Here is a 20,929-nt window from a genome sequence, read left to right as displayed (position 1 = left end):
ATTAATATATGAAAAACTTTACAGTGGATCTAATCTTAAAAATAAATCTTACTGCATATCAGCTTTGAAATTTTGTATAAAACAATAATAACTGAACAAAATACTTGTATTTATTCCTATTGTCAGTAAACAATTTATTTCATGTTTATCTTATTTAAATACCGGTTAGAGAAAAACATAATTTATTCCCGTGCAACTTAATCAAAAAGTAATTAATTAATTAATTAAAAAAGTCAAAATACGTAATAAAAATGATTTATTTTAAATACTTTGAGTTGAAAGATAAAATCAATTTTTTCTTGAACAGTTCAACAACTACGTACAAATCTATATATTTTACGAATATCAAAATTGTATAACTGTATAAAAGTGTGACCACTCAGTGGTTAAATATAATTTATACGAATTGTATAACATTCGTGTGCACCACACCAAACCAATTCACCACTTCACTATTCCTGGAATGTATTTGTCGATCAGAGACTGATAATAGGGAATCAAACACTCGATGTCCGGAACTTCGTGCGATTTCGAATACAAGTCGAATTTGCTGTAAATAAAGTAAAAATGTCATTTAGTACGTTGCACCAATCTACAACTTGGAATTCACAAAGAAAGTTTCTGAAATAAATCTTACTTAAATTCCCTAATCCATTTCAACATGGACGTGTCTTTGTTGTTGCATAAATATTCGTAGTCTTTTCCCGTGTGCCACGGATAGAACGAGTGGAACCTGATGACGTACAGAGCTTCTTCGGGTAGAGAAGTACCATGATTCTTTAATACTCGGTACATGTATTCGTCGTGGCCCCAAGACATTAAAACGTTCTCTAAGCCGCAGTGCTCTTCGTAAATGCCAAATTTAGTGTTGTATCTGGTATCTTTCGTGTCGGGATTGTCTTCGAAGGTGGTGGATCTGTACACGATGGAGTTTGCGGGAGCGCATCCCACCGGAAACGTATCTCCCACCACCGCCCATTGAGGTTCTCCGTACAGTGCCATCAGTTTGCCCAGATCGTGGATCAAGCCCGTCAGATGGAACCATTCCAACTGTGGGTGAGCCTGACGGATCCTTTCGGCAGTTTGGAATGCGTGCACGATATTAGGGATGTCGACGTCGGGATCGCTCTCGTCGACTAAAGCGTTGAGCTTCTCGAGAGCTTGCATTATGTTCATCTGGCACTTGTCGAATTTCGTCCAGTAGCGAGTCTGCGCAAATTTTAATGTAATGTTATTTTCGCTTCGTCGAATTTACCGCAAGAAAGAATTAAAGCTGTACTTACTCTTTCGCAGACGAATTGCACAGTTTGGTTATTGTGCATTTTCCGATAAGTTTCTCGTACTCTTCTCTGGATATGATCGTCCTGAAAACAAGCAGCGATTATAAGTTAAACATGTAATAAATAAGAAATTGCAAAGCGTCTAAATGACTTTAGCTACCTCGTCCGTCGTGTACTGTCTGAATTCTTCCATCTTTTTGTGTTCTGGACGATAATGTTCCGAAGGGTCTAGCATTAAGACGGAGTTGTCCAGCAACGTGCTGTTAATACGAGGCGTGTCGACGATTGCTACGCTTATCGTAGGAGATTTGATAGAAGAATATAAGCTTATAATAGCTTATATTTTACTATACTTAAAGTGATGTTCTGTCAGACTGCTCGAAAACTTTTATAGGAAAATTTGAAAGTTGGGAGGAAACTAATATCGGAGTTTTATTGGCGAAAGACGACACACCCACCATTTGATTGGTTATTGATAAATAAAATTGCTATCCACGTTAAATAAATATCAGCTGATAGTGACGTGGAATTGACGAAGTTGTAACCGGTTTGATCCAGTTTATGTGCTTAATTAAATAAAATACGTCAATTATATACGTCAGTTTAATTAGATTTGATATTCATTTTGTTTATATTATTTAAACCAAACGATGAAATACGATTTGCACTATGCTCAATTTAAAATATGACTAAAATGATATAATCTATTATAAAAATGTAAAAAATGCGTTATTTTTGATTAAAATTTTATTCGAGTTAATTTAATGTTGTTAATTGTCCACTTATTTAATTTATTTGTTAAATAAAATATGTCTTCGTATAGCGTACGTGATTAATATGATCAGATGAAACGAGGCTTTAGAGTGTAACTATTACATAATTCTAAATTTTATTATGAAAGAATTAGTTGTATACAAGAGTTGTAAGATTTATCTGATTATATCGTTGAATACGTGTTTTAGTTATATCGTTCTTTGTATATTCTTAAACTACGAGACAAAGGTTTGATAAGACTTTCGATTTATTTTTCAGTCCTTCTGAAGAAAAGATTTTATAAATTCTTAGTAAAATTTGAAATAAATATAAAAAAATTTATTAATAATTTATTTCATTACACAAAATTAATTATTCGCAGAATTATTAATAGATTTATTAATTTTTTTTAAAATAAAAATGGCACTAAGTTTATGTAGAAAAAACACACGCGTAACATTTAGAATAGGATTTTTTGGTGGTAAATTTCATATCGACTCTCAAGAACATTAATATCACTTTCTTTTAGAAAATTTAAGGCAATTTTAATCATTTAAAATTAATATTTCCTTATATTTATGTATAAATTAATTTTAAAAATACGCATTATATGTGAGCAGTTTATGAGCGATTTAAAAATTGCACTTATATATATATCTTATATTATAGTTTTTTGCGTATATTAATATAAAATATAAATATTAAATTATTAAATTACAAAACCTGACTAATATTTATGGGTTTATAAGCAATGATTCGTCTTAATTATTCATTTTAAACAGTTATTATTCTGTACATTTGAAGTTAAATTTGGAAAATAGATAAAGAACTCCTCGATTTTATGAAAAACAAATTAAAATATATTAGTTAAAATATAGTAAATACAGTGTAAACTTTTTTGAATTATTTCCATTAATGAGGTCAAAGAATATAATGTACCAAAGTACAGAAAAGAAAGAAATATTTCTGCTTTTATTACATACTTTTCTAGGAAGAACGAGTCACATGTTTCAACAACTCTCGTCACAAATTCGACGAGATTAATTTAACAGAAAAGTAAATAATAACCTACATTAATGTGATGATAATGTCATACTAATTTTCCTCTGTAATTAATAGAGCTTTAAATTATTCTAATACTTAATGCATTAACTTATCCGATTATGAAGTCCATGAAAAATGAATGCATTATCACATCGTTTAAATGCGTTTTTAATTATTTTTCATTAAAATTTAAATAATAAATATCTTTCTATAGGATTTAGTAAATTAATGTTCTCGTCATTCGATAATAATAGTAATTTAATACATTTTATACTTGAAAATAATCTTATGAAATGTTCTCAAAATCTCTTTTGCTTATAAAAATGAAAATTTAATATCGATTTTTAATTTACTGTTAAACCTGTTTAAAACGGAAACCTGCCAAACCGGAAAAATTATTCGGTGTCGTGCGACTCCGGCTTACGCAAGTTTTACTCTATCTGTTTTATTTGAAATTTTTTAAACATATATAAACAACCTCTGAATAACGGCCACTGATGGGAATATAAAACCTGATAAAAGGAAGACTGGCCGCTGTTTAGTCTATAGGAAATTATTATTTATAGTAGGCTTATATTGCTACTATATTAATCTTAATCGGACATTCTATCTTCTTCCAAATTCGCCGAATCCTTTTAAACAGTGAAGTTATTTCAATGAAGCTAAACAGGTAAATGATGCGCTTCGGCGTATCACTTGTTATATAACGATGAATGGCGATTATCTTGACGCATGTATGACGTATTTAGAACAGATCATACACTTTGAACTTCATGCAATAAATGGCTAATGTGTAATTCATCTGCAAAAGCGATAAGATCCGTGGCAACGAGTGATGTGATGCGGGGGGAGGGACTTTTATAATTTTGTCAATGATCAAAGTGAGTTCATCGGAATATTTGCAAATTTCACATTTATAATTAACAAAACAAGATATTTAAATATAAATCTTGCATTATTTATCTCTATATTCAGTTGAAACAAATGATAACTCATACTGAGTTTATACAAAGACGTATTACTATATTTTAGTCGGGGGAGCAGTGAATATCGATATTAATTATCTTGAGATCAGCTTAAATACCTAAGAAAATAGATAGCAATAGGTACAGTTACATTGTTACAGGACTATAATATAAATTTTGTCTTTTTTAAAACTGTTTACATTAGATTTAATATTGTATACAGAGGGTATCCAGGTGTGTATATGGCTGCAAGCAATCCTTTTGATACCAAAGCAAGCAAATATAAAATAAATTTAAAATAAAAATAAACATAATAATGCATATGGAGTGATTTCAATTACGTAACTAAAGTAATTTTAAAGTAATTAAGTAACATTCTCCGAAAAACGACAAGGGTCGTGGGCTTGGTACCATCTAAATCTACCTGGAGCAGCACCTCAAAATCCTAGACACTCCACTGGATACAGGATCACTATTGTATAGATGAAGCTTCCTTTCCCATTATTTGTCTAGCAATTCATTTTATATGAAACAAAATCATTAATTTCCTTTATGTTAATGCTAAACTAATATTGTAACACCTTGTTTTGAGTAGTGTAAGTAGAAACTTATCATTTCAGAAATTTTAATCATTAAACTCATAAATTTTAATTTTCTCTTTAAAAAATGAATTAACTTTCCTAATTAAAAAATTAAATTAGCTACTGTAATTAAGTTTAAAATCTGATAAGAAAATATAGAAAAGCAAACTATAATTTATTAATAAATAACTGTTTCGGAATAACAAGCAAAATAACTTAAAAATCATGTGTTATTACCTAAAGTAAATTTTTAAATTTAATTTTTGATATAAAATATTCCGTAATTTAAAAAATTTCATAAAAAGCTTTATAAAATATTCTGCATACTTAAACATCAATGCGGGTAAATATTTACTGTAAATTTTAAAGATTTTATTATTATTTATCTAGGAAAATATATACGCGATAAAGTACAAAATTAAACAATCCCATCGGCTGGAAATCGAACCCGAGCTTAATATGGCAAACAAACAAAATGTGTGCGGTGAAGAATCAAAATTATTTTTGCTTCATCGCTTATAATTTACACGTCCCTCTATTTTCAAAAACCGGCATCAAAACAAAAGAGGTCATATATGTATTTCGTGTGAAATTCCAGTAGAAAAACGTGACGTGTATGTCTCGATTATTTTATAAATACAAAAAACACAAATGCTTTATTATTTTCAAGCATTATTTCAATAAAACAATTTTATATTTAATAATTCAACAAGTATGTATAATACAAATGTATATGTTTTGCGAATATCAAAAATGTATAACTGTATAAAAGTGTGACCACTCAGTGGTTAAATATAATTTATACGAATTGTATAACATTCGTGTGCACCACACCAAACCAATTCACCACTTCACTATTCCTGGAATGTATTTGTCGATCAGAGACTGATAATAGGGAATCAAAGACTCGATGTCCGGAACTTCGTGCGATTTCGAATACAAGTCGAATTTGCTGTAAATAAAGTAAAAATGTCATTTAGTACGTTGCACCAATCTACAACTTGGAATTTACAAAGAAAGTTTCTGAAATAAATCTTACTTAAATTCCCTGATCCATTTCAACATGGACGTGTCTTTGTTGTTGCATAAATATTCGTAGTCTTTTCCCGTGTGCCACGGATAGAACGAGTGGAACCTGATGACGTACAGAGCTTCTTCGGGTAGAGAAGTACCATGATTCTTTAATACTCGGTACATGTATTCGTCGTGGCCCCAAGACATTAAAACGTTCTCTAAGCCGCAGTGCTCTTCGTAAATGCCAAATTTAGTGTTGTATCTGGTATCTTTCGTGTCGGGATTGTCTTCGAAGGTGGTGGATCTGTACACGATGGAGTTTGCGGGAGCGCATCCCACCGGAAACGTATCTCCCACCACCGCCCATTGAGGTTCTCCGTACAGTGCCATCAGTTTGCCCAGATCGTGGATCAAGCCCGTCAGATGGAACCATTCCAACTGTGGGTGAGCCTGACGGATCCTTTCGGCAGTTTGGAATGCGTGCACGATATTAGGGATGTCGACGTCGGGATCGCTCTCGTCGACTAAAGCGTTGAGCTTCTCGAGAGCTTGCATTATGTTCATCTGGCACTTGTCGAATTTCGTCCAGTAGCGAGTCTGCGCAAATTTTAATGTAATGTTATTTTCGCTTCGTCGAATTTACCGCAAGAAAGAATTAAAGCTGTACTTACTCTTTCGCAGACGAATTGCACAGTTTGGTTATTGTGCATTTTCCGATAAGTTTCTCGTACTCTTCTCTGGATATGATCGTCCTGAAAACAAGCAGCGATTATAAGTTAAATATGTAATAAATAAGAAATTGCAAAGCGTCTAAATGACTTTAGCTACCTCGTCCGTCGTGTACTGTCTGAATTCTTCCATCTTTTTGTGTTCTGGACGATAATGTTCCGAAGGGTCTAGCATTAAGACGGAGTTGTCCAGCAACGTGCTGTTAATACGAGGCGTGTCGACGATTGCTACGCTCATCGTAGGAGATTTGATAGAAGAATATAAGCTTATAATAGCTTATATTTTACTATACTTAAAGTGATGCTCTGTCAGACTGCTCGAAAACTTTTATAGGAAAATTTGAAAGTTGGGAGGAAACTAATATCGGAGTTTTATTGGCGAAAGCCGACACACCCACCATTTGATTGGTTATTGATAAAGAAAATTGCTATCCACGATAAACAAATATCAGCTGATAGTGACGTCGAATTGACGAAGTTGTAACCGGTTTGATGCAGTTAAAATACGTTTATCTGAATTAAATACGTCAATTTAATTAATTTTGGTTTTACGTATGAGATATTTAATGCTGTAAAAAATGATTTCTTTTATTTGTTCTTACAGTGAAGTCTAACGCAACATTATTTCCAAAAATGCACAAATGTTAGAAGAAGAATAATTAATGCAGCTCCTTTTTCCATTTTGTATTTACATTTACACTTAATATTTATCTGACACATAGGAAATGACACGATAGAGTAATCGACCTTGATTATGATACAGTTAAACTAAGAGATAATTTTTACATTATCTGATTTTGTCTACAAGTGTCATAGCTGTTTTATTATTTTATTTATTAGTGTTTATAAAAAGAACTGAAATAATGAAAAAAGAAACCATTTAAAAGATGCTGATCATCTTTAAACGGCTTTAATCTTTGATTAACACATACGGCGTGCGATGCTCTACGTGTTCATTAAAAATTATATAAAGATACATGTCATTTTGATCAAAAAATACAAGTACAACAGAATTTGTACTTATATAAATCTGTAAATTATTGATAATCTTATTTTCATTATTTGAATTCTAATTGGCCTACTCTCTATTAACAAGTAGTCTATAATGGAATTATTGGATGATTTTTATACAATAAGTCACTAAACTAATTTCAATTTCATAATTACATTGTATATTCTCACGTGTATACAGTGATATAAAATAGTTATAACTTGTTAAAGGATGTTTGAAGGGATATTTGTTTGTTAATTAACTATAAAGCTTTATAGACTGCATTTAAATTATAATTACATATAAAATTATAAACGTATATAGTTAAAAATACATTTGTTTTAAGTATAATGTGTATATAATTTTCTATTTGCATATGATTTAGAAGAATAAAAAATATTGAAATTTGTATCTGAGAAATATACTAACCGGTATATAAAAGTCTCTTGCAATGTATATACAATTCATATTAATTTCTTGTTAATAAGAGTTATAATAAAGTAAATTTGATTAATGTAACCCTTGGTGCCAAGATGGCGGCTCGTCTGATTCCAGCAAGGAAACAGCGGGACGCAGGTTCTAACCTAATCTAACCTATTCTAATAATTTGGTTGCTAATAATTATGGTAATTTATTAGAATAGGTTAGGTTAGGTTAGAACGTGCGTCCCGCTGTTTTCTTGATAGAATCAGAGACGAGCCGCCATCTTGGCACCAAGGGTTACATTAAGCGTAATTTTTTATAACGTATAACGACCATGACGTAATGTAAGAGCTAAAATTCTGGGCCTATAACCTTTTGTTGGACTTTAAAAATTTTGAATTTATGATTATATTAATATAAAGGAAATAAAAAATAAAAAAAGAATTTCAGTTTTGTCTTTTTGATAATTTTGTATGGTAAATTACTCTAATTGTTTTATTATTTATTGATTAATCGAGAGATTTAATTATAATTTCTTCAAAGCGATGAGACATTAAGTCTTTGATGTATCATAACTTTGAATTATGGTGATTTCCTTAAACACTAATTAGCACTTTAATAATTAACAAAGTATTTAATTTAATAATATCGAAGATTTCATTCAAAACAAGTGTTTTTCTTGTTTTATTTTTAATAAAGAAAGTTACAGCCTAGTCATGGCATCACACGTTTAGAATATCTGTCTGGCAGGGTTCTTATTTTCTTTTATTTATCCCGATGGTAGAAAGTTAAGTAGATAACACTAAAGTAGAAATAGTTATCACAATCGCTGTAATATTAGATAAGCAATGTAAAAGTGCAAAACTTAGAAATCTTTTAAAGATCTCCTTGAAGATCGTTCTATTTACAAGCTTCAGATCGCAATCATAGATTTAAGATAGCTGAAGTTTCGAGATCTAATGTGAAAGATTACATATACGAGCAAATATTTATTGCCAAACTGCAATTTTTAATTAATTTAATATAAAATATATGCTCGCCACCTCAAATTAGTAGTGTCTTGCCCCTGTACATCATACTTTTCCTGATGGCAATAGAGTCGTGCAGGTCATCTATCTAACTCCTTTCAGGGAAAATTTTCGAATTGAAGTAAGACGACTTTAGATTGGAAGTTCTTATATAATTAATCGGGGCCTCCTGCCTTTAACCTTTTCACCTGTGGTTTCGATTTTTATATATTTAAATCCGTTGTCATGATTAAGGAAAGACAGACAGGATATTTTGGAGAAACATACATATACTCTTCCTATCTTTACGTAGAAGTATTCAACTTTTTCCTGGAGCATAGTTTGATTTTCTTATTATTATACACTCACGTATATATAATAATAATAATAATAAATAGCAAAAACGAATTGACAAATTACAAGCTTATCAAGTGTAGGCCTATAAGCTGTTTCAGCATTCTTATTTTGGACGAATTTATGGTTTATAATCTAAATATAAACCACTTAATCGTTCAGAGTTTATTTAATTATCTTTCTATAAATGGTCTAAACTTAGAAATATTTACATGCGTATTTTTTAGCTTTTAAAGATCGTGAATGTAATTTATGCAAGCAAAAATTAAAAGAAAATGAAATCCATCAATGTTAAGCAGAGTCACAGCATTGGAAATAATTTATTATCTTAAATTTAAGCAAATTAAAATTGATTTTTTAAATAAATTTAAACAGTTAACCACTTAATTGTTCTAATAAAAAATTTAAATTCGAACTTGATCACCGTAGAAATGTACAGTACATACAATTCAGTATATTTTACCAATGACACGCGGTTCGCATAGTTACAGATGTACAGTACAAACATACGATATTTATATTATTAAATAACTGAAACAAATTAAATAAAAATATTATTAAATCTTCTTTCATTTTCTAGTTAACTTTATATATCGTAAATCATATATATTGATCGAGAATGCTTGATTAATATACGCAAAATATAACCAATTACAAAATTCATCTGCTAAGTATGGGCCTATAAACAAGTGCTTGAAGAGTGGATAAATAATTATTACAAGTCTAAATACGGAAAATTCTATGCAGTAAAAAATTTCAAAGTCTTCGGATATTTATAGCAAGTAATGAGGTTAAACGGATAGGATAGAAACAGTATCTCTCTATTTAAAAGATGACGTCCATAGTGATTGGAACCAGTAAAGATGCGAGTTGTTCTTACTAGGAAACAAATAGAAGAAACCGGTTAAAACCGGTAAGAGGTCAAACAGCGATAGAAGTTCATTTATCGTGGAGTCAAGGTTGCGACATGTACGTTTTTAGTTTCAGCGGTATCTAGAAAAACTGATGCAAGAACAAAATGTTTATCAAAGTAGAAAAATTTATCGAGGTAGTAAGGTTCAAGAGATCTCTTTAATATGTCGTGGATTAAGAGATCTCTTCAGTTAATCCTAACATTTATTCGGTTTTACGTCAGAAGTCAGAGTTCAGAGTTCGAGGACGACGTCTAGTCGTTATGTGTAATGTTAAAGTACGTATTGATGCTATAAAAATGTTTTAAACTTCCTAATAAAGGATAATTTTGCAGAGTGACGTATTTCCAAGTCGCGCATCATTTTAATGCATTTTTTTTTCCTACATAAAGCTATCGAGAACTCTACGAAGACAGAAATCCTTTTACTAAGCTTGTTACAAGCTGATGAAATTAGTTTATTGACAGTTTATATTAATAAAACATCACTTCTAATTTAAAAAAAGGCTTAAATTTGATACGTTTCAGGTCAGAATTGAAAGAGAAAGATCAGACATTTTAGAAGAAAAGATAAATTTCGTCACGTAAAAGCATTACAAAACTGATTTTAGATGATTCACTAGTAAAGTAAATAAGTATAAAATGACCCGAATTTTATCAAAAATATGACGATAAAAATGTTGATAATTCCAATATGCAGATAAATATTAAACTTCAACTTCAACAGAAGTTTTATTATATTTTGAATAACAGGAATGAGTGAATGGTAGCTATTTATAAAGCAAATTCATCATCATTACAGAGTGAAATACAATAACTAAACTTTACTTGTTCAAATAAAAATTAATGCAGAATTTTATTCTTTATCTATTTAGAAATTTTATTAAAAAATATTAAAATATTTATAAATAACCCACAGAGATTGCGACCCTGAGTTGCAACAGTAAGAGGTTCTTCCTTTCAATTCTAGCAGATATGTAAAGGAACCTCTGAACAAAAGTCACTGACGAGAATATAAAAATGGTCGTTGTTTGGAGGTTTAACAATATAATAACTTATTATTGCTTTTGTTTATAACAATTGAACTACTCTGTTTTGCATCGAATACACTATATTGTGATGTCACTTCCTGAATGTGTTTAGTTTTAACTTATCGTTGTTTAATAAGACATTATAATTATCATATTTAAGAAATATTTTCTGTTACTAGATTCATTTTTTAAGTGTAGAAATTAAAAGAAAATTTTTTTGGATTTAGTTTTCTGTGCAATTATTTCTTAAAAATTTAAAGGATATCCCTTTTGTAAAAATATAATCTAGTTCCTTTCTGAGAAAAACTCTAAGTACTTATCACCTGAAGGAAATAGTCTTTTGGGTAGGATATAAAAATATTTGTGAATACCTAATTTTTTTCAATTGTTTAAAATAATATCTGCTAACCGCCAACATGAAGACTGTCTTCGTCATAACGTTTTTAGGGTTTTTCATCTTTAATGTTTGCCATTCCGCTCCTGCTGTTTGTTGTAAGATTAAAATTTGTTCAGTTAAAAGTACACTATTTAAACTATTTATAAAATAAGAAGGTGAATAATGCTTTAATATTTTAGCCTATGACGAGAGAAAGAAGGCACTTTTCATCCAGTGTTATGAGAACGTAATAGATAGAAAGACCTGGGTAGCTGTAAGTATTATGAAAAAAATCTCCCGAAAGAAATTATATTTATACTTTATCTTTTTTGTTTTATTATTTTATTTAGGCTGAAAAGGTACGAAAATGTTTCCATGTATCTTCTCTATCAGAATTGCTTAATGAGTTTTGTACTCTGACAAAGGACGATCCGGATGTAAGTTTAAGTCCCTATATTTTTATAGACAATATAGAATTTTTTTTTGGTTGAAACATTAATATTTTAATTTAATAAGATACCAATTTATATCATATTTTATGCAATTTAATTCTTACAACTTTATAATTATCGATTTGCACTTCAGTTTGCACAACGTTCTGCCTGTGTTAAAGAATATAAGAAAACAGTGAATGAGGTATATTTCGTTTTATTTTAAAAATTCCTCAATATTTATAATAATAGACAACAATTTAATATATTAAGAGACATAAACGATTGCTACTTTCTTTTATAGGACTTGATAGAGATGAAGATATACGAATGCATGGAGAAAAACGATATAAATTCTGTTTAAACCCATTTATTTTTCCTGTAGTTTAAAGTTAAAATATTTTTTACTTGTATAAATTAATTTTATATGGATAAACCGAAGTATGTTTAGATTTAATATTCAGATTTATAAAAGAAAAATAAAGTTGTTTATGAAACAAACCTGTCAAGCTTGCTTACAAATCAAAATGTCTTCACTTTTAAACAGTAATCATATAAAATAACATCAACAAATACATATGTATTTCCTGACGTCTACGTACAGTACAGTACATTTATTTAATGTACTGTACAATTTTTTCAACTGTTTCTACCAATTAATAAACATATAAATGAAAAACAAAATCAATAGTTAACTAATGTTTTGGTAAAGCATATACATAATAAAAATATTATATACTATACATGTTTATCTGTGTATGGTTTTTTAAGTCAATGATGTGTATATAAATTCAAGACAGCATCCAGACAAAATATGCCTAAATTTAAAAATTGTAGGCTACTGTTATACAGGGCCGTCGAGAGGAGAGAGTTGGGTATTTTGCCCCAACCTCGAAGTAAACTTAAGGGTTCTATAAATTAATGTTATTTTTACTAACAAAAACTAAAATTGTCTAAGGCTCTTTTTATTAATAAAGAAAAGCATTCTATGTACTTCACTTGTTCAAAAAAGTGGGAAAAAAGGGCTCTATAAGAGACAGAAGGGCCCTCTTTATCCGGAGCTCGTTTGAAGCTCCGAATAAAGAAGGCCATTTCTGCCAGTATAAAATCCAGTAAGTTATAAAATTTAGATTTCATGGAGAATTTTATAAACAATTAAACTTGTTTAAGGGTATAATAATCATAATCTGAATAATTATTATTCAGATTTTTGTTATTTTTTAATAAAGTAGAGGAATATTATAAACAGTAATCCAATCGATAACACGTATACGTCACAATGACCAGTGTGTAGCGAGTGGCTACGTCAGTACATATAGACACAGGAAAAGACCTTGTGTTGAGCATCGGTGGTTCAGTGGTAGAATGCTCGCCTGCCACGCGGGCGGCCCGGGTTCGATTCCCGGCCGATGCAAGTATATTTTTTAATCTTATTTTTTTTTGTCTTTATTACTACAGCACGTTGATAATTTACAAATGATGACTTAAGCAAGAAGTAATTATTACAATTCGATAGATATTATTTAATTTACAAAAGAAAACGTGTTAATATTGTAATATACACCGTTTTTGTGGTATAATTGAATCAATTAATGAAGATAAAATCATAAAAATCTAATGTTGAGATTAAAGATTCATTTTATAAGAAAATATATTGTCGTAAGACAATATTTACGTCAATTGAAGGTCGAATACTTATAATTTGGACACTAGATAGTGTGTAGGAAAAACAGGTTAATGCGTAATAAATAATGTAATACATTTATATTATATGAATAAAATATTAAGGAAATCGTGTTTACGGAAACGAAACACAACAATAAACAAATAATACATGAAAGAAGATACTTTAATGTGAATGACGTTATTACAAAGTCCATTAGATATTTCTTAGAAGAGATCATTACAACAGTTAGTAACTACGTCACGAACAAGGACACTCGCAGCTATCATTATAAACTATACATTCGGATTGTATTATCCTTAGAAAACAGCACGAAAACATTTAATTTTCTTCACATTTTTTAAATTTTCTCCTCATCTGAAAGACGTTTTCACACGAAAAATGGGGCTTACACAAGAACAAAAAAATGTGAAATTAAATTGATATATTAACTTATTGATTCTTAAATAAATTAATAAGTAAAATTTAATTCGTCAGCACCTAACTTTGTGTTTTTATTTGATTTTTTCTGAATATTTAATTACGTTTAGCCTGTTTATTTTCTGCAGTTTTTAAATATGAAATTTTGTTTAATTTTATTTCATTTTCAATTAATTTAAATACATATTTAATTGTTCCTTACTTAAAACATAGTTTTTTAAATTGTAAATATATCAATTAAATAATAATTTAAGTAAACAAAAAATGAAGAAAACGGACGAAATGTTTACTAAATTTAAATTATTTTCGTAATAATAATAATAATAATAATTAATAATTTAAATATTAATTTCGACCATTTCGGGTAAACATTAGCCTGCGGGTGTTTTTAATGAATGAAAGATTAATTAATTTGCTAATCCATATTTAAATGTTTATTGGATAAAAATTTAATTTTAATTAAATTCGTTAGCTAAAAAATTGGGTTATGCAATTAATCCAAAACAGAAAACACGAAACAATTAAAAGGTAAAAAAAATTTAAAAGAAACTTTTATTTAAATTATAATCAAATATAAAAATTAATTTTAATTAATTTATTTACAGAATGTTTATATATTTACACCTTAATAACATAAAATTTTTGCATATTAAATAAGAAACTAATACAGTCGGAGCTACCTGTAAACGGCGGCCATTTTTTTCTGTTCCTGTCAGTGGCCGTTGTTTAAAGGTTTGACTATAATTTAACTGAATTAAAGCTAAATTAAAGAAAATAAAGATGTTAATTTTAATACAATAGGAAGTTTATTAATGAATTAATTTTATTCACATTTTTTAATGATAAGTTATTGAAAAACGCTTAAATAATTATAGTTATTGATTACTTACATTTTTACTTATCTGCTGCTTCGTTTCGGAAGTTATATTAAGAATTTTTGTATAAAAACCTTGTTTTGGAAATATTAGAAACTTAAAACTTCTCAGTTAAGTATTTTCTGAGTTCGGTGTTATTATGTAGATGATGAAAATGTCCTTGGAAGTGAGGAATTGCCAGCGTAATTTATATATCTTTTTGCATAACAAGATGCAAATCAGTAAACAAGATCATAAGTATTTGCTTTCTTGTTTACTAAATTGTCTTATTATGCATTTATAAAGTACGTTTCTGCGCCAAATTACTTAATCTTAGAAGTTTCTCACTACTAATATCATGTATTTACATAAAAGAATTGACGATTTAACTATTTACATTAATTTATAAACAGTATTAATTAATATGTGATATAAAATAATCTTTAAATTTATAATTTCTTTAATGTAAATTTAACTTAAATATTTAAAAGACGTAGAAATTTATTGACTTTTAAATATCCTCGTCTGTATTCTTTGCGAATAAGTATAAATTGTCATACACAAATTAGACTTTCTAAAGAAAGTAGTAACAATTATTGTAGGGAAAAGCGTGTATTTATTTCTTTTACATTTTCAAATTTTAAGTAGTTTTGTTTTCTTTCAATACGTGTCTTCAACAACACGTCTTTCTCAATAGTTTTACAGTTTTCTGAACATGGACAAATAACAACCATCCCTTGATATACATGTAATAGGCTTGAAATGGTTCGCTAGGCTCTCTTTGCCACATAAGAATTTAGTTACGGAAAGGACCACTAACAAGGTGTGACTACGTCGTGCTCGTTTATATCATCAAGCCAACAATGCGCGCATCTCGTGTTGACAGCCGTGACCGGCGCTCTCAGTGTAGAAAAGGTGCCGACTCCAAGTGAGGACTTACAGCTTGCTTTGTTTGTCTGACGTGGTCATGCTTTGATGAACATGCCAAACAGTTTCCCTACTACCCTACTGAATGTCATAAACTGCTATAGAAATATTCGAACCGTACTGTGAACCATCGCAATACCGTTCGTTTATGATCACGCAGTATAAAAATAATTCATTAAAATAGGTTGTTTTTTTCTTTTTTTACATAAATTTTTTACAGTAAATTTATTATATGTTAAATCGCCGTTTAATTTAAAATCTTATTAATATATCTTGCAAATAATAGATTGAATCTAAGGAAGAAACCTCGATATTCATGAATGCAAATCACAAATCTGTCAAATTTTATTTAATAATTGCTAATTTGAGATGCAAATTCTGATACACATGATTAATATATACGTAATTAATTTTTTTTTTAACTTTTTGATACAAAATATTTCATTTATTAGGCTACAGTTTTTCCTGTTTTCTGTTCACAAAGCTATGAAAGAGAGTTTGGAACTGGTATCAACAAAATATTGAAAAGTTTTTGCAAAGCGTGAAGAACATATTTATCTGGTTTCATTTACAAGAGACCTGGACTGGTGTGCTAAACACCTGGCAAAAGTCAAAGGAAATACTGCATCAACTTTTCTCTTTGGGTTTATTGAAAAGAAGTGATGCTTTCTCCATTTTTACGCTTCTTTGCATTTCGACAAATGAGACTGCACATTGATACACACGTAATAGGCCCAAGGCAGCGGGATTTAGTTATGGTTTTGACCACTAAACAGGCGTGTCGATCTTGTTGGTCATTTGTATCACGAACAGACAAGCGTGACTGTCAATGGAATGGAGACATCTGCTATTTAGTAGAACGAAAATGAATATGTTCTATGAGGAAAACCAAGAAAGAGCCTGTTGTGTGTGTTAAACGATATTGATGATACTATTCTTCTATTCAGGTTTTTATTCAATTTTTTCTAGCAACTTTCAACAGTGATTTATTTTTTTTATATTTAATTGAATGTATTTATTAAAACGTATCAAATAAACTCATAAACAAGATAAAATACTCATAGCTCCAGCCCAGTTTAATCGGTTTCATAAGCATGAGCTAAGTTAGCCGCCAAACATTGTGTTATTTCAAGAATATTTGGCTCCTAAAAATAAAAATTATTACATATGATACGTTTATGACGATTAATAATTTAATTATATTATAATAAATTTATATTTACCGGATTTTTTATGATGTTTATAGGATTGCTTGTCGGTTTACACGTAAGTATCTTCTTAAACTAGAATTTTCAAAATACAAATACTTAGCATCCATTTTAATAAAATATATGAAGAATTATAAATCTTATAAAATTAAAAGTAAAAGAATATTATTAAATAAATCTGAAAATATTACCATATCCGAAGATACATTTTCTTTGCATTCCAGTTCTAAAAGCTCATCAAATGATTCCATACCTAAACAGTTGAGATATAAACCAATCTGGAAATATTTAAATAATTTATAAAATTCGGTAAAAAATTATTTAAAAAATCTTAAAGTTATTTATTAGATACATAGAATTGACTTAAAATCTCGAGTTTATATCGAAAGCTCCATAATATCTTTAATCACGGTGTTAATTATATAAATTTACCTCTAATAATAATATAAATGTATAAAAACATAGTAAGTATAATACAATAATCTGTTATATAAATAAGTATGATAATAAAATTCTTTATCCAGAGGATGCAAAATAATAATTAGAACAAAAATAAAGATTATAAGATTAATTATATTATGTTATATGTGTAATATATATAATAAGTTAGTTATTTTATCTTTATAAAAAATATAAAATAAAACTATGATTTACTTACATGAACTGCTTCTTTTTGTGTCCAATATCGACTAATACACGCGACTGCTACGTTTTTAATTTTAAAACTTCCTAAAAAATAAATAAAAGAACATTTTCTTAATTTAATTATGATAATTTTATTCACCTCTTGTACTTACCACAAATGAGACTTCTGTAGATATCCACATCACTACAAAATATTGGATAAATGAAAAGAAAGAAAAGTGGGATTAAAATAATAAATCTCATGATAGAAATTTAATTCGATTTGCTTTAAACTCAACGAAACTTTAATTAATTAAACGAAGTTGAATGTGAACAAAAAACAACTTGTTATCGTTAAAGGAAATCCAAGTATTACAGCTGTAAAACTGCGCTGAATTAATTTTGTTACGTTAAAAAACAGATTTATATTATTATAAATTAATTTTTGTTATAAATCAATAAAATAATATATTGTTTTTATTAATTAACTGCAGTGCTTATGATGATAATCCTATCTTTATAATAATATATAACTGTATAAAGGACTATTATTATGAAGATATGATCATCATTTCTGGAGTTTTATTTTCAATTTTTGGTCTTCCAAACAGCAGTATTTATATAAATTTAATTAATTAATTTAAATATTATGTTGGCTCATTACTGTTAACTTAGTTGAGCACATTTGGGTCCTCGTTTATATTACACATCTATGGGTCTCTCTGTGCTGTTTGAGCTTGAAGAGCTCGACCACTTCTTATGTTTACTTCTATAGACTATATAGTAGTAAAAGGATTTCTGTTTATAAATCATAAACGTTCACATCTTTGTAATAAATCCATATTGCAGTTTAATAATATCAAATTTGCACTTTAAAAATTTATTTTGCGGCTATTTAGAAATCGCCAGCAGCCTTGACGGTTGGAACACGCCTCCCTGACGACCTGATATTTATAATTATTTATATTAATTTATTATTTAATTTATGCTCAATTTTATCTTTTCGATCCGTAGAAAATAGATTATAGTAAAGATAAAATAATTAACGTTTAACTAAAAACGAAATAATAATAATTCAAGCATGAAATGCTTAGGCTTTCTACAAAGTGATATACTAATTATCCATGTAAAATTAATATATTTTGCATGGCTAATACGTCGTACAGAGGACCCATTAAAATTATCTTTATATGAATTTTTATTATTAAACTTAATGTAAAAGTCAGTTAAAAAATTCTTTATTATTTTTCGCATCACGTTTATAACTTTTAACCTTTTGACTATCAAAGCAATAATCATTACATTTATTTTAAGAAATTATCTATTTAATTCTTTGTCAAATCTACTTTGTCCTAAAAAACTTTTTTGTTTAAAGTAACAAAAATGTTTAATATCAAAAAAGAGCACAGATATATAAAAATATAGAATGAACTGCACATGATTTCTAAATAAGTTTAATAAGAAATTAAGTAAATATTTACAGTACCAGAGAAATTGTTATTATTATTTATATTATTTAACAAACTATTAAATAGATTTAGTATAGAATAAAATCATTTTTAAAAATTTTAACATGAAAATGCATTAAAATTTAATAATAAAGACACCTAATAAGGTTGAGAAGGATTTTAAAGGAGAATAAGAAGGAACAGCGACGGATAAAAATTTAACTTTTAATGTAGAAAATAGTTTGAAAACTACAAATATTATTTTAAAATTATTTAAACTATTGTTTATATAAAAGTCTATTTATTACAGAAAGCGTAAAGATTGTATTACAGAAAAAGATACAAATTTATTAAGATTAATCTCGTTTTTAAGGCTCTCATTCTCATTACTAACGTTCTGTTATCGCGTGTTCTGTCATTGGGGGATGAGCTATAAAAATAAATGATTCATTTCAGCAAACCGAAACTCTATAAAGCCATTTCATGTACTTTTATTGTCACTAAAAAACATAATATAAAGGGATATTATTATTTTTTATTACAAAAATCATATCGGGATTTTGGTTGAAACGCTTAAACTGATGTTTCTTAAGCACAGTGTTTGAGATAATGTCCATTTTTTTTTTCTATTTACAACAGTGCGATCGATTTTGTGATGAAAACTGATTTTTCATGGTAATTCCTATTGATTTTCATGAATCGAATATCGGAATAGGATTATTTTCTTTGTTTCTGTTCTTGCTTTATCGGTTCATATTGAGTTACGTCCATGAAAATGTCTTATTGCTGCATTTAAATTAAGATAATTATCAACGCAGCATCGTGACTTCATATCGATAAAAATAACAATTTTGAATTGTAGAGATTAAAAAATAATTAAATTATAATTTAAAATAAGCAAATTATTTTAAAAATCTGTTATCGAAATGGAAAAGAACTTGCATCTTCACAAAAATTTTTTATTGCATTAAATAAACACGGTGGCCAAACTCTGGCCCGCCAGCCGCGCGCGGCTCTTCTAGACCCTTATTGCGGCTCCCACATACTTACAGGGCCAAAAGAAGAAGAAGAAAAAAAAAAAAAAGATAACGGGGCCTGAGGCAAAATACATATTGGGGCCCTATAGCAAATTAAATTGTGATATCAAAGTAATGGAACTAAACGAAAGAGCAATGTTTACAGGCCCTACTTCCTCAAAGTCTCTTTCATCAGAGGATGCGGCTCTCGTGTTTTTCTAGTAAGTGGTATGTGAATCCTACCGTGACAAGGTTTATTCCCCCCTGTTACATGTACCTGTTATGTACGAAAACGATAATATATATAATTGTTTACAATTAGTAGCGTAAGGAGAATCGAAGTTACAAGGCCTAAATTAGAACTGAAAACCTATATTCACCCTTGTATCAATGAGGATGTAGCCCCTACCGCTATGTAAGAATACAATGGATTACGACCCACTTAAACGATCTGACTTGCCCATGTCCTAAGTCAGATCGTTCAAGTGGATTTTAATTCATTTATTCCGTCTGTATAATATTCCAAAATCTACAAAATAATTCTCGAAAATGATGTGCAAACTCTAATATTAACGTGCTAATTTTTATTTCAGAAGTTAAATAAATATAAAAAATATCTAATCAGAAAACTTGCCCCGAAGAAAACATGAAACTAGCCATTGACCAGCACAATATATTCATTGGAATCATCCCTTGAATATAATCATTTTCCCTTGTACTTCGAATCCCTCCTTGTAGGTTGCATTGTCTTGTCAGGTCAAACAGTGCTGAAAAGCAGCTCCGTCTTGTAAAAAGTAAAAACAAAGTTACTAAGCATTTAGTACTTTAATAAAGGTAATCCGTTTTGTCCTAGGTGATGA

At 29.0% G+C, this 20,929-nt stretch overlaps 4 protein-coding genes and 1 non-coding gene across 5 annotated transcripts; 2 read left to right on the top strand and 3 right to left on the bottom strand.

The window, feature by feature from the left end:
- Positions 1-275: 275 nt before the first annotated feature.
- Positions 276-1,621, bottom strand: LOC136990613 (inositol oxygenase-like). Its single transcript, XM_067289009.1, has 4 exons — positions 1,441-1,621; positions 1,284-1,364; positions 638-1,209; positions 276-550 (listed from the first exon to the last, which is right to left on the bottom strand). The coding sequence occupies exons 1-4, from the start codon at positions 1,513-1,515 to the stop codon at positions 442-444; spliced, it is 837 nt and encodes a 278-aa protein (XP_067145110.1). The 5' UTR covers positions 1,516-1,621; the 3' UTR covers positions 276-441.
- A 3,361-nt stretch (positions 1,622-4,982) lies between these two features.
- Positions 4,983-6,647, bottom strand: LOC136990610 (inositol oxygenase-like). The gene is made up of 4 exons (XM_067289006.1): positions 6,466-6,647; positions 6,309-6,389; positions 5,663-6,234; positions 4,983-5,575 (listed from the first exon to the last, which is right to left on the bottom strand). Exons 1-4 carry the CDS (start codon positions 6,601-6,603, stop codon positions 5,467-5,469), a joined length of 900 nt encoding a protein of 299 aa, XP_067145107.1. The 5' UTR covers positions 6,604-6,647; the 3' UTR covers positions 4,983-5,466.
- A 4,811-nt stretch (positions 6,648-11,458) lies between these two features.
- On the top strand, positions 11,459-12,399 carry LOC136990591 (uncharacterized). The gene is made up of 5 exons (XM_067288982.1): positions 11,459-11,573; positions 11,658-11,731; positions 11,808-11,894; positions 12,043-12,093; positions 12,193-12,399. The coding sequence occupies exons 1-5, from the start codon at positions 11,498-11,500 to the stop codon at positions 12,250-12,252; spliced, it is 348 nt and encodes a 115-aa protein (XP_067145083.1). The 5' UTR covers positions 11,459-11,497; the 3' UTR covers positions 12,253-12,399.
- An 832-nt stretch (positions 12,400-13,231) lies between these two features.
- Positions 13,232-13,302, top strand: TRNAG-GCC (transfer RNA glycine (anticodon GCC)). Its single transcript has one exon. It is a non-coding gene; the product is annotated as a tRNA-Gly (tRNA).
- Positions 13,303-16,107: 2,805 nt separating this feature from the next.
- LOC136990588 (uncharacterized) lies at positions 16,108-17,899 on the bottom strand. The gene is made up of 5 exons (XM_067288980.1): positions 17,779-17,899; positions 17,640-17,710; positions 17,173-17,259; positions 16,997-17,056; positions 16,108-16,918 (listed from the first exon to the last, which is right to left on the bottom strand). Exons 1-5 carry the CDS (start codon positions 17,867-17,869, stop codon positions 16,850-16,852), a joined length of 378 nt encoding a protein of 125 aa, XP_067145081.1. The 5' UTR covers positions 17,870-17,899; the 3' UTR covers positions 16,108-16,849.
- Positions 17,900-20,929: the final 3,030 nt, after the last annotated feature.

This window comes from Centruroides vittatus, unplaced genomic scaffold (genome assembly GCF_030686945.1).
Source record: "Centruroides vittatus isolate TY-2023 unplaced genomic scaffold, ASM3068694v2 scaffold_946, whole genome shotgun sequence".
NCBI classification, from domain to species: domain Eukaryota; kingdom Metazoa; phylum Arthropoda; class Arachnida; order Scorpiones; family Buthidae; genus Centruroides; species Centruroides vittatus.
The sequence above is the reverse complement of the archived record's forward strand: the minus strand, read 5'-3'. Positions and strand labels throughout refer to the sequence as shown.

Bases quoted from the DNA above. Each gene is read 5' to 3' on its own strand.
- LOC136990613 (XM_067289009.1), bottom strand. From the start codon at position 1,515: ATGCTAGACCCTTCGGAACATTATCGTCCAGAACACAAAAAGATGGAA. The intron at 1,365-1,440 runs GTAGCTAAAGTC...GCTTGTTTTCAG, and splicing joins GACAGTACACGACGGACGAG to GACGATCATATCCAGAGAAG. The intron at 1,210-1,283 runs GTAAGTACAGCT...AAATTTGCGCAG, and splicing joins TGCAATTCGTCTGCGAAAGA to ACTCGCTACTGGACGAAATT.
- LOC136990610 (XM_067289006.1), bottom strand. From the start codon at position 6,603: ATGAGCGTAGCAATCGTCGACACGCCTCGTATTAACAGCACGTTGCTG. The intron at 6,235-6,308 runs GTAAGTACAGCT...AAATTTGCGCAG, and splicing joins TGCAATTCGTCTGCGAAAGA to ACTCGCTACTGGACGAAATT. The intron at 5,576-5,662 runs GTAAGATTTATT...CTTTATTTACAG, and splicing joins AAATGGATCAGGGAATTTAA to CAAATTCGACTTGTATTCGA.
- LOC136990591 (XM_067288982.1), top strand. From the start codon at position 11,498: ATGAAGACTGTCTTCGTCATAACGTTTTTAGGGTTTTTCATCTTTAAT. The intron at 11,895-12,042 runs GTAAGTTTAAGT...TTTGCACTTCAG, and splicing joins TGACAAAGGACGATCCGGAT to TTTGCACAACGTTCTGCCTG. The intron at 12,094-12,192 runs GTATATTTCGTT...TTTCTTTTATAG, and splicing joins ATAAGAAAACAGTGAATGAG to GACTTGATAGAGATGAAGAT.
- LOC136990588 (XM_067288980.1), bottom strand. From the start codon at position 17,869: ATGAGATTTATTATTTTAATCCCACTTTTCTTTCTTTTCATTTATCCA. The intron at 17,711-17,778 runs GTAAGTACAAGA...TTTATTTTTTAG, and splicing joins CTACAGAAGTCTCATTTGTG to GAAGTTTTAAAATTAAAAAC. The intron at 17,260-17,639 runs GTAAGTAAATCA...AAATATTTCCAG, and splicing joins CACAAAAAGAAGCAGTTCAT to ATTGGTTTATATCTCAACTG.